This window comes from Dipodomys spectabilis, unplaced genomic scaffold (genome assembly GCF_019054845.1).
Source record: "Dipodomys spectabilis isolate Male_0828 unplaced genomic scaffold, ASM1905484v1 ptg000081l, whole genome shotgun sequence".
Classification (NCBI taxonomy): domain Eukaryota; kingdom Metazoa; phylum Chordata; class Mammalia; order Rodentia; family Heteromyidae; genus Dipodomys; species Dipodomys spectabilis.
Window position 1 is genome coordinate 14617975 of NW_024870758.1, and position 12510 is coordinate 14630484.

Here is a 12510-nt window from a genome sequence, read left to right on the forward strand (position 1 = left end):
TTCTCAAACAAGAACCTCAAGAGCAGTGTTCTGACATCTTCCTGTGGGGATAAAATAATACTAGTTACAGTGCTGTAGTATATCTTCTTTATCCTTTCCAATAGGACTACATTTTGATATAAATAAAATAATAAATTTGGGTACTGCTAAATGTATTTGGTCGGTTTCCTAAGGCAACCATCTTGTATCAAATTTGCTCACTAGCCCAAATTTGTAAGAAGGTATTTACCATTTTAAATAAGTTTTAATTTTAATTATGTTACTTAATTTTTATTTATTTTTTTATTTTTTGGCCAGTCCTGGGGCTTGAGCACTGTTCCTATGCTTCTTTTTGCTCAAGGCTGGCATTCTACCACTTGAGCCACAGCACCACTTCTGGCCTTTTCTGTTTATGTGGTACTGAGGAATTTAACCCAGGGCATCATGCATGCTAGGCAAGCACTCTACCACTAAGCCACATTCCCAGTCCTATTTAAAACTTTAAGTTAAAGAAGATTATTCACAAAACTAAGAATTTAAGTGAGATATGACATATGTGTCACAGAGAATTTAAAATGATGCTGACTTTTTATAAAGCAGTTAAACAGTACATATCAGCAGCCTTACATGTTTTACACTTTTTGATTTAATAATCTCCATCTCTGGGAGTTATTCTCAAGGAAATTAGGATAAATGTAGCTCAGTAGTGAAGTACTTACTTGCCTAGCTTACACAAGGCTCTGGGTCCTACTTGCAGAATTGCAGAAAAAGACAAGATCAACAACAAGAAGAAAGAAAACCTTTTAAAAACTCAAATGTTTAGAATAAGTTACAAATTGTCTATAGGCTGAAATCTAATGCAGCTATTATAATTTTGGATGATATCTAATGCCACAGGAAATTTTCATTTAATGTTATATAATATTAAATATATAATATTAACTTTCAAAAATGAGATATTATTTATTGGAAAGTTCTCAGAATTGTTTAAAACATATTATACACGTGCCTAAGGGGGGAAAAATGCAACAAAATGTCATCAGTTTTCATATTTAGGTCCTGGAATAATTGATGATTTTTATATTCTTTATTTTTCTATTTTCCAGATTTACTTTAATAAGCATGTATTGATATAAATAGTTAAAAATAAACTATAAAATAAGTTTTGTTGTACCTAAATGGGATATTGATATGCTAATTTTTTCAGTGTGTTTTTACACTGACAATTAAATCAGTTATACATAAGTCAGTTACAGATAAATCGGTTATAAATAAACATTTTGCAGTAGGTTCTTAAAACTCTTCACTAGTTTGCCTATAGAAATTAATTTTACTTACCTTATAACTTATCTAAATCCTATTGTCAGCTTTTTAAAGCATTTCACAAACTTTTCCATTGGAACATTACTTAGCTGTATGTTTAATTTTTGTTCTAGTCTTTGCCCTGTTCTAATATTTAGTGCACTATTAAAAGAACACTTTGAAAAATGAACTTTGTAAAATTCAGTTTCCTGATTTTTGAGAGAATTTTTTAATTGGGATTTTTTTCTTAATTGTAATTTTGATATTAATTATATAGTTTGTGCTCACCATTTTCCTGATATATCAGTCACTGGCATCAAATAATAGTTTTGAGGGTTGGTTTGTTATTTGTTTGCTTGTTTTTTTAGATTTAAAAAAATCTTAAAAAAATGAAGGCTGAAGCAGTCTGATGTTCATATATTTTTTCATAATTCAGAAATGAATCAAGATAGCTACAATTATTTCATCAGAAGTCTTCAGCTCTCTGTTCTACAATTTGCTTTCTTACTGTTTCTCACAAACAAGATAGGTGATAGCATTGAATAAGACATAACAAAAATTTTGCCCTTGAAAAGCTTATTATCTAATTAGGGGCAGGATAAACAAAAAAAGCTTGTAAACTATACAGTTTAACTGTGCACCTATAATCAGCACTATCTTATTTTCTTTTTGCTTAGGGACAAGCTTCTAGGCCTTCAAACAACTGGCTGAGCACAGAGCATGATAGCATCTACTTAAAGCAGTGGGAGATAAATGGTGGAAATGTTGTCAGAGGAACAAAATAAGGTCCTGTTAATAGAATCAAGGATTAAAGAAACCAAGGCCCTGTCTGAATTCATGGATCCCTTTATTTTTCCTTTTTTGAAGGCTGGCATAGTATCAGATCCCAGGCAAGAAATCAAGTTTGTACTTAGCCTAATATTTATTAGGTTACTAAACACTTAAAAAACTAAGGCAGACTTTCTGCCTCTATCTTTTTGGGACATTATGGTAATGAAGCCATTATTGAGAATTCCTGTTGCCTATTGCTATAATTAGTTTTAGTCCCCATCTATTCCTTTTATTTGTTGTGTTCTTATATCATTTTCCTATCAATGCTGGAGATCAAACTCAGCACCTCATGCATATTAAGCAAGTACACTACTATAGACCTGTATCCCTAGCTCTTTTTATATCTTGAAAATACCATCATTTTTGTTGTTTTTAAGCAGTTTATTTCCTTCTAGTATTATTATTTCTTATGACATTACTTCCTAGCTTCCTTTTGCTTTTTTATTTCATAGTGAGACAAGGTCTCACCATATAGTCTAGACTTGTCTGAAACTCAAGATGCTATACTCCTACCTCTTGAGTGTTGGGATTATGGTCTAGTTATCCACCCCTGTGGCTGGCTCTAACATCATTTTGGGGCTCCTTTTCACTCAACACCTTTAAACCTGGAAGTTCTTAGTAGGTGTACTTTGGATATTATCACTTAAGTGATGATTTTTGTGTATACAATAGTTCATGTACTTTTGTCCTTTACATCTTTCTGAAACCATAGTATTCTTTCCCTCTTTTGATGGTAACTATTAGCATCTCCATTAATATGATCCACAGACCTCTCCAGTTTAACTTTTCTAAAACTAAATTACTGTCTTACCCTAAATAATTCTTTATTTCTTATCTCTCCAATAACTGCTCAAACCCAGAACAACTATTTTTATCTTTTTTTCAATCTTTAAATGTGAGGATGGGGCATGGTTCAAGTAATAGAACACCTATCTAGTATGTATAAAGCCTTATGTTCAATCTCCAGTACTGAAAAACGAAACTCTTGAGTGTGAGGGGTGGGGAGGGGGCGGGAGGGAGATAGAAAACACAAAGCAAGTATTGAAATGTAAGGTTCTCTATGTGTTGGAGGTTATTGTTAAATAAAAAAGCTGGGTTTTTTTTAAGATATCACAAGATACCTTAAATGTCATTCTCTTTTATCCTCTAATATGAATACCCTAATAAAGCACTTTCTAAGAAATAGATTTTGTTTTGCTGTGTGCCAGACTTGGGGCTTAAACTCAGGAATTGGTCACTGAGCTTTTTTTGTTCAAGGCTAGCACTGTACCACTTAAGCCACAGCTTTGCTTTTGACCTTTCTTTTGGTGGTTAATTGGAGATAAAAATCTCAGTCTTTTTGCCCAAGCTAGCTTTGAACTGCAATGCTCATATCTCATCTTCCTGAGTAGGATTACAGGAATGAGCCATTAGCACCTAGCTGAAATAGATGTTTAGTTTTCTTTTTAATACCTTCTATTTTATTTTATAAATCCTTATTTTCTCCTACTTACATTAATATCCTGTGTTTACATATTTAACACTGTTCTCCAGTTACTACACATTTCTACATTATCTTCTTACTTTTCACAACTCGTATCCAAATCAGGACACATTTAATAATATGAAGAAATAAGAAACTATTAGCTATGAGTTTTGAATAATTTTACTTATTCTTTCATTTTCTCTGGTCATTGGCTCTCTGCTCAAATGGTGCCCAGGAGTATGTATTTTCAAAAGAGAATCTTTCTATATAATTGCATCTTTCTCAAAAATCTAGCACTTTTCCATTATATGTTTTCAAAAGGTTAGCCGTAATTGGTGCTTCCAGTGTTTGCCTTTTACTTACATGACAAACCACTTGACTAAATTGAGCCCTTTAAAGTTGCTAGTGGCCTTCTAATTGTCAAGTAAGAGGTTTTTGTGTGTTTTTTGTGTGTGTGTGGTTTTTTGTTTTTGTTTTTGTCAGTCATGGGGCTTGAACTCAGAGCGTGGGCTTTGTCCTTGAGTGCTTATGCTCAAGTCTAGCGCTCCACCACTTTGAGCCACAGCTCCACTTCCAGTTTTTGAGTGGTTAATTGGAAATAAGAGTCTGTTGGGGACTTTTCTGTACAGGCTGGGTTCGAACTGCGATCTTTAGATCTCTGCCTCCTGAGTAAATAGAATTTTTTTAAAAAATTGTCCTATATATGCTTAATCTCTTTACAACATTTGACGATGCTAACTACACATTTGATTCTTCATGTCTTCTTCTATTGCCCCTACCTTATATGTTGATATTTCTTTTTATTTTAGCTTTAGTACTTATTCAAAAATTTCATTGCTGGTTCTTAAATTCTGTGTCTGCCTACCAAACTCCAGGCTGTGTTTCATGTGGAATTTTTTATTCTACCATAGCAAGTATTTCAAATTCAACATTTCCAGACCTCTTGTTCACCTGGAATTCTACTTTCTTTTTCTTAATTAATGACATTATATTCCATTCGATCTACTAGTTTTCACGAATATCTTCTAGAGAATCATCCATAGCCAAATATAAAGAAATCAAACAAGTTTTCCCTAAAATACTATTATTGTCTTTCCTCACTTCCTTTTAAAAAAAAAAATCATCTGAGCCACTGCTATTCTAATACCAGCTTTTTCTATTTAAATTAAAACAAAATCTAGTATCCTTTGCTAGGTAACATAACTCCCAATTGTCTTAGCTACTCAGGAGGCAGAAATTAGGAGGATTGTGCTAGCCTAGACAAAAAGTGAAACCTATCTTAACCAGTAAGTTGGGCATGTGATGGCATGCACCTTTCATCCAAGCTCCATGGGCTGTGTGGATAGAATGACAGAGGCTTACCCATGCAAAAGCATAAAACCTTATTTTAAAAATCAAATTTTAAATAAAGCAGTAAGAATAAGTGAAAGGGCTTGGCATTGCTCAAGTGATTAGAGAGCTTGCCTAGTAAACTTGAGGCCCTGTGTTCAAAATGCCAGTACCTCCTAAAAAGGGAAAAGGGAAAAAAAAAATCTTCAATAGTTTTCACTGTTGACACAGTCTATATTCCACCTCACAAAAGACATGCCAAACCAGGCGCCGGTGACTCATGCCTGTAATCCTAACTACTCAGGAGGCTGAGATCTGAGGATCTGAGGTTCAAAGCCAGCCTGGGCAGGAAGTCTGTGACTCTGTGATTCTTAACTCCAATTAACCACCAGAAAACTAGAAATGGTGCTGTGGCTCAAGTGGTAGAACACTGGCCCTGAGCTAAAGAGCTGAGGGACAGAGCCCAGGCACAGGGTTCAAGCCCCACAACTGACCAAAAAAAAAAAAAAAGACACACCAAACTCTCTTAGTATACTGTGTCCTTTTATAGTTCTTTATTGTTACCTCATCTTAGAATGCTAGATTCTACATTTCTAATACTGTGGTTTTAGTAACATGCAGTCTACATCCCAGTGTGGTAAGTTTACTAAGTATTTCAGTATATAAACAAGCTCTATCATCTTTCCTGCCTGAAAGAAATTTCACTCTGCTTTATACTCTATTTCTTCCACTCAGTCAATTTCTCCATTTTGGGTCCATGACTTACAACAGATTTTCTAGTACCATATTCTTACTAGATTTTTGGATACTAGAAATAGAAGGGAAGCCATTGCTTTGGAGGTTTCCTAGGGAGACTCCTAAATGTATACTGTATAGTTAAGTAGTTCTTTTTGAAAAAAATATATGTTGATAAATGTCTTATCTTTTCTGGCTATTTAGTTATTATTTTATTAAACTTTTCTCTGCATCTTAAGGCTTCATTTTACATTTGAAGAATCCTTCACTTTGTGCAAGACAAACTACCTCTATTCCCTTGTCCTCTTTGCATCCAGGACACTCTTACCTTATGTTGAATGAAGGAATTTACCTACTTCAGACTCCACCAAAATTTGAATTTAAGGCCATAATGTAAAGAAGTAGAGCATAGGAAGTCTGTGGTAGTAGTAGAGATGACAGCAATGACATGAAATTACCATGGCCATAGTATCAACTATCCAAGTATGGGGCTTGAACTCAAGGCCTGTGCCCTGGGTATTCAGAGTGTAAAGCAACAGTGGTTTCTACCACTAGATCAGTTCCAGATTTACTTTTCTTGCTTACTAATAGAGAATTTGCCTGGTACATATTTCTAACTTTATAACTTTATTGTACTTGTAATTAAATTAAAGATCTCTAAACTCAGTAATCAAACCGTCAGTTTAATTAGTGTTTTGTTTTTGTTTTTTAATTATCTAGTACTTCAACTGTTTACTTGGAATTGTATTATTAAATGTTCTCTTACTGGGGCAGGCCCAAAGCACTTGCACCAAATCAGCATGGCCATTAAAGAAGTGTGATCTTGTATATTCTAGGAATGCAAACAGTTATGGGAGATGATGTCTCCTTGTTTTTGTAATTTTGTTTGGAACATGTTGAAATGGGTATGTTCTTTACTACAACTTTTAAATATTTGTATATTTAAAAATGAAAATTCATTTAGATCTTTTGAAATAATCCCAATAAAAACCTGCCACAAAATCATACTACCACAGTATTCTGTAATATGTGTGTACATGTATGTTATAATTGTGCTGTGTAAAGTTAATAAAAGAGCAATCTGATTTATAAATGTTTGAATTTAATGTTTGTAGTTTTCATTTCAGTTTATTTAAAGTATTGTCTTACCCATATTTGTTTTAACTTCATATTATTAAAAGATCTCTGAGTCATTTCTGTGGCTGTAGAGAAAGTTTTCAGCATAGCAGCAATCTACTGGTATGTAGTTAGAAAACTGATTTCTCCTAAATGAAAGATAAATAGAACTGTTGAGAATTTCTTACACCTGGGATAGTATTTGTATAATTGAAAGACCCTTATATTAACCATTTCATCATTATTGCAATATCACATAATTACTTTAGTTTAATTATGGGTTTGATAGTGTTCAGAATCAGAAAACTATAGTGGATGCTTGGAAGGGAGAAATGAATTAACACAGAGATCTTTAGTCATGTTAACATGGAAATAAGTAAAGAAGGGGGGAGTTTTATTGGATTGTTACTGTGTAACAGAATGTATTGTTTCATTAAATATGTAATCTTAGAATTTAAGCAAGTATTTTCTTTTTAAAAGTTTGTTTGGCCAGGTGCTGGTGGCTCACACTTATAATCCTAGCTACTCAGGAGGATCGTAGTTCAAAGCATCTCGGGCAGGAAAAGTTCACGAGAGTCTTATCTCCAGTTAACCACTAAAAAACCAGAAGTGACACGGTGGCTCAAGTGGTAGATTACTTGCCTAGACCTGAAGAAGGGGGGGGAAAGTTTGTGACAGTCCTAAGGCTTGGACACTGACCCTAATCTTTTTTTGCTCAAGGCTAGCACTTTACCACTTGAGCCACAGCTCCACTCCTCCCCCCCCACTGGTTAATTGGAGATAAGAATCTCATGGACTTCCCTACTCTTGCTGGCTTCAAACCACAATCCTCAGATCTCAGCCTTCTGAGTAACTAATATTACAGGTATAAGCCACTCGTACCTGGCTGGCATTTTCTGCTTTAAAATTGGACAGATATTCTTTGAAAAGTATTATATGTTATGGTTAAGTGTTTTTTTTCTAAAGTTGAGGACAAAGTATTATGTCATATGATATAGTTTATGATGACTTTGTCTACAAATAGTTCTTATCTACTTGTTTTTCTTTTTTATGTCTTTATTGTAAAGGTGATGAACAAGGGGGAGTTACATTTACATAAGTAAGATGATGAGTACATTAAATTTTAAACACTGTTCCCCTTCCCTCTTTTTCTCCTGCTTACCCCTCCCCAACTTGTTTACTCATATTGATGCTGTCACCGTAATGGAGATGCAGTGATACTGGCAGTTGGTTGCCCCAAAATAGCTACACATAAAATAAAAATATATTTTCTAAGAAAAAGGAATAGAAAGGTCTCTTCTTTTTTTTTTAAAAAAAAAGCATTAAAACATAAGAATAACCATTAGCTGAGAGAATACAGTTAATACTGTAAAGAAATACCAAGATGTATCTTAAATTATTAGCAGTAACACAAGAGGTTACTAAAACAGCACAAAAAAAAAAAAAAAAAAACATTGAAAACTGAAGCACAGAGCATCAGAGATGAAAAAGTGGATGCAAGTGTTTCAATTTTCTGATATGGAGGAGCACAATAGTATCAATTTGATTGTATTGTTATATGAAGTTCATTACTGTTTTGCCAATTAGTAGAGGAAGCCCTCTTTATTCTAAGGTTAGATTAAGTTCTTGATTTAGTTCACAGAGATTACAAAATATTGTCAGAAATGTAGCCATTAAACAACTGACACACATACAGCATATGCTGGTAGCTTTGTTTCCCTTAGTCTCCAGAGCACTTGACAAGCTTCCAGTGATTTTGTGTTACCAGCATGAGTACAGTGTTATGATACATCTTTTCTGTGGTATAGCTCAGAAATAAGAGCAGAACATTTTATGTAGTATGCATAAGAATCTGGGTTCAATCCATTGCACCACTAAGAGGATTAAAATGGACTCTACATATTGCTCAGTTCTTATTCTTGTATTGTCCTTGTGGTGTTTGGGACTTATATCACCATTCCAGAGAACTTACTAACAATGGGGCATCCACTTAAAGGTAGTATTTTGAAGAGCTTAAGTCTTTGGCCCTCTAAGTTAAAGTCCAAGTTACTAAGTGTTTCTAGTATAGCTAAGCTTTAGCCTCTGTAAGACACTAGGTAATCAATATTTGGTTTTACTATGCTAAACATAAAGGTCACATGGACTAGAATACTTGAGCTAAATTGTTATTCTATTCCTATGATCAAGCTACCTAGACAGTCAAATTATAATAAACCAACTAAACCCAAGATATGGCTCGGAAGTCCTATGATCAGTGCATTTGTTTTATAAAATTATAATACATTTAGTTAAATCATGAATAGCAATGAATTTGATGAGGCATGCCTATGTCATATGATTTCATATAACACAGACACCTTACAGTTATAGTGAGAAGACAATTTCTTCATGTCTAAATTTTACAAGAACATACCAGGATATATGTCAGCTTGTTCTGAAAATTAGTATTCATCTCTGAAATGATACAAGTATAATCATCAGGATGGTGTTACCTCAATGAAGCTTCCTAAAGTTCACTGTGAACAGTTATGTGTGCCCATTGCGTCTTGCAATACCTATGTCAGAACTCCTGGAGGATCCTAGGACCACTCTTATAAGCAGAATGATTGTTAAGAACAAAGATTTTCTAGTGCTTAATGGGCTTAGATAGGAGTTCAAAATTGAACACTATTGAATTTGTTTAGAAACCAGCTGTTTTGTTAGTTCCAAGATAAACATCTTATACTGAGTCACATTATGTTATATATCAAAGGTAGGTGTCTTCTGGTTTCTGTGGAAAGCCAAACAGATGATGCTAGTAGATTTGAAAACTAGTAGACTTTAAAATATGTAGAATCAGGAGATAGAAGGATTTTGAGTGATCCTAAAGGTCTTTTAATTCAAGACTTATATGAAGCATAAATATATTGTGATCTTTGCAAGTTCTGATTGGTGTTGAAAAGTGTCTTTACCTCTCCTTATAATATCTGATCATAATTGTCAGAATGGATCACGTTTTTCCCTATATCTATAGTTTAACTTTGGTTATTTTTCAAACATGGTATTCAGTGACATCTTGTGTTTTCCATTTAGCTTGTAACACTTCAAGAAGCAAAACTACTGCTAAATGAAGATGATTACCTTATTAAGGCTGTATATGACTACTGGGTGAGAAAGCGTAAAAACTGCAGGGGGCCATCCCTCATTCCACAAATCAAACAAGAGAAAAGAGATGGCTCTACCAACAATGACCCTTACGTTGCTTTTCGGAGGAGAACAGAGAAAATGCAAACCCGAAAGGTAATGTACAAATTAGATTTAATTGAATGTAGCTTACCAGTGTTTTTTCTGGTTTCTGTTTTTTCTGGTTTCAATAGTTTTTTCTGTTAGCTTGAGTAATTTTGAAAATATGAACATACTAAGAGCTAATGACATTGATGAACATTTATGTTAGAAATTCTACCCTTGAGTTGACTATTATTGGTATGTTTATTTGGTTTATATTTTGTCTGTGTCCTTTATAAGTCCAGTCATACTGTTGGGCTTTCAGTTAAAGTGAAATGAGAAGTTTGTGTCCTACCATATCTAAGAAGTTTGAAGTTCTTCAGTAAACTTCATTCTATCATGAATACCTTCTGGTTTGATGCTGATAGTTTGACCTACTGCTTTTCCTTGATGGTCACTTAGGAGCTCAAGTTTCCTTTGAAGGAGGATTCTAATTCCTGCAAGTAAAAAATGGATCATGCTGTCCTAGTTACTATGGGATCATGGGAAATAGTAAAATGTTCATTTTCAGGTCTCTTCTGTCAAAAGTAATAGGGAATCTTTTTCTCTTCTGAATTGTCAGTTGTGTCAAATTTCAGATGGACTTGTCCCTATCTGAGTTTCAGAAATAGTGAGAGCCAGAAGTTTAAACAGAAAGGATTTCATTTTCTGAAATTATTTGGAGTAGAGGAGGGCATTATTTCAAATCAATTCTCACTACCTTACACGATTCCTAACAGTAAATACTACATATGATAACATTCTCTAAGATCACAAAGAATGGGGAACATGTAATGTAAAAGTGTGAAAATTATCGTTTTCTGTATATTCTTTTTTCTCCTAATGTAAAGGCTTGTCTTTGTCAGTTTTTAACAAATAGCTAGTGATTGGACATTTTAGGAGAAATTCTTCTACTAGTTAATAACCAGAAGTTTTAACGTTCCTTAATACAGAGATACAATTTTTCTTAAATATGGGAGGATGTATTTCCCAACAATAGATAAATGATCATAAGTCAGGATGAGTTTTCAATTTAGCATTCTAATTCTTAGCAAAAGAAATCTGTTTTATGAAGATGTAAAACCTTACAAAGTAGTTTTGTGAGTACAGTAAAACCTTGAAAATGATACTAGATAAGAAGGAGAGGTTTACCTGAATGAGTGGAAAATCTGAAGTACCCATTGAAAATTTTAAAAGCAATTTAACTGATTTAGAAATGTTGTAAAACATGGACTATTCATAGTGTAACTTTTAAAGGAAAAGTACCACTGGACTTCCTTTACTGAGTTTGAAATCATAAATTAGCAGTATTTTGGGTATATAATAAGTAATATTCTGAATTTTATATTTTATTTGTTTGTTGGTACTGGTGATTGAACTCAGGGTCTTGTACTTTTGCCTAGCTTTTTTCCCCCCTCAAGGCTAGTGTTCTACCATTTGAGCCATATCTTCTCTTCTGATTTTTGCTGGTTTATTGGTAGTAAGATTTCTCTGCCTAGGGCTGCTTTTGAACTGTTGTCCTCAGACCTTTGCCCTCTGAGAAGCTAGGATTTCTTTAGTGCTCTTTGCTCTTTAATTCCTCTCTATTTTCAGTTGGAGAACCAAAGATTGTTTATTGTACACTGTTGCTAGTTAGAAATGTTAATTAATTCAAAATTAGAAAGATGATAAATACTTAACCAAGAATATATACTTCCTAGGTGTTAAGGAGGTAGGAAAGCATTAAGGTAAGCAAAGTTGAATACAGCTAATAGGCTTTCTTTTTCTACACATAAAAACTTTATAACTGATATAAAGGCTGAAGGACTTCGAAATATTTCTTAGGCAGTCTAGATTTTAATTTTAATACACTTCTAATATTTAACTTAAATATGTATAAGTACTTTGGGATTTTTCCCCCCATACTAGGGATTGAACTCAGTTCCTCACACTTGCTAGACAGGTGCTCTGCCACTTGCACTGCATTTCTAGCCCTTTGTTGCACTGGTTATTTTTGAGGTATGTCCTGGGCTGCAATCCTACTTGTGCTTTCCATTGGCACTGAGGATAATTGGCCCTTGCTTCCGTACCCAGCAGTAGTTTTCTTTTAGACATAGTTCTGTGATGAACATAAATTAAATACTAAATGGTTGTTTGATTTAACCAACAAAATAGTTTATACTAATAGTAACTATGCAAATGAAGGTTTCTCATTACTGACCTTTCTTTGGGACTTTCACTTTGTAATCAGGTAAATCTTATGCTTAAAAAGAAGAACTGATTAACAATATAAAATTGAGAGTTTTGCTAAATTTCTTTACTGCCCTATAACGTGGTGAAATTTTAAAATATAATCCATTTCTTGAGATGCCTGACACATCCTGTTTTCAGTTTTGAGTTTCTGGGTGAAGTTTTGAGTGTCGTTGTTATTTCAAACAGGGTAAACATGCAACAAATATCATGTTTATAATACCATGAGCCTTCTAATTCCACTTACAGAATTGGATGAATAGAGCCTCATTTTGCCTATT

The 12510-nt window shown here is 33.8% G+C and overlaps 1 protein-coding gene across 2 annotated transcripts in view; it reads left to right on the forward strand.

Annotated features, from left to right (window-relative positions):
* The window catches only part of Epc2 (enhancer of polycomb homolog 2), a 100115-nt gene that overhangs the window by 61629 nt on the left and 25976 nt on the right, over positions 1 to 12510 (forward strand). For both annotated transcript variants that reach the window (XM_042683438.1, XM_042683439.1), the window contains one exon: positions 9830 to 10036. In XM_042683438.1, coding sequence (XP_042539372.1) covers positions 9830 to 10036 — 207 coding nt within the window. The remainder of the gene's footprint in view (positions 1 to 9829; positions 10037 to 12510) is intronic.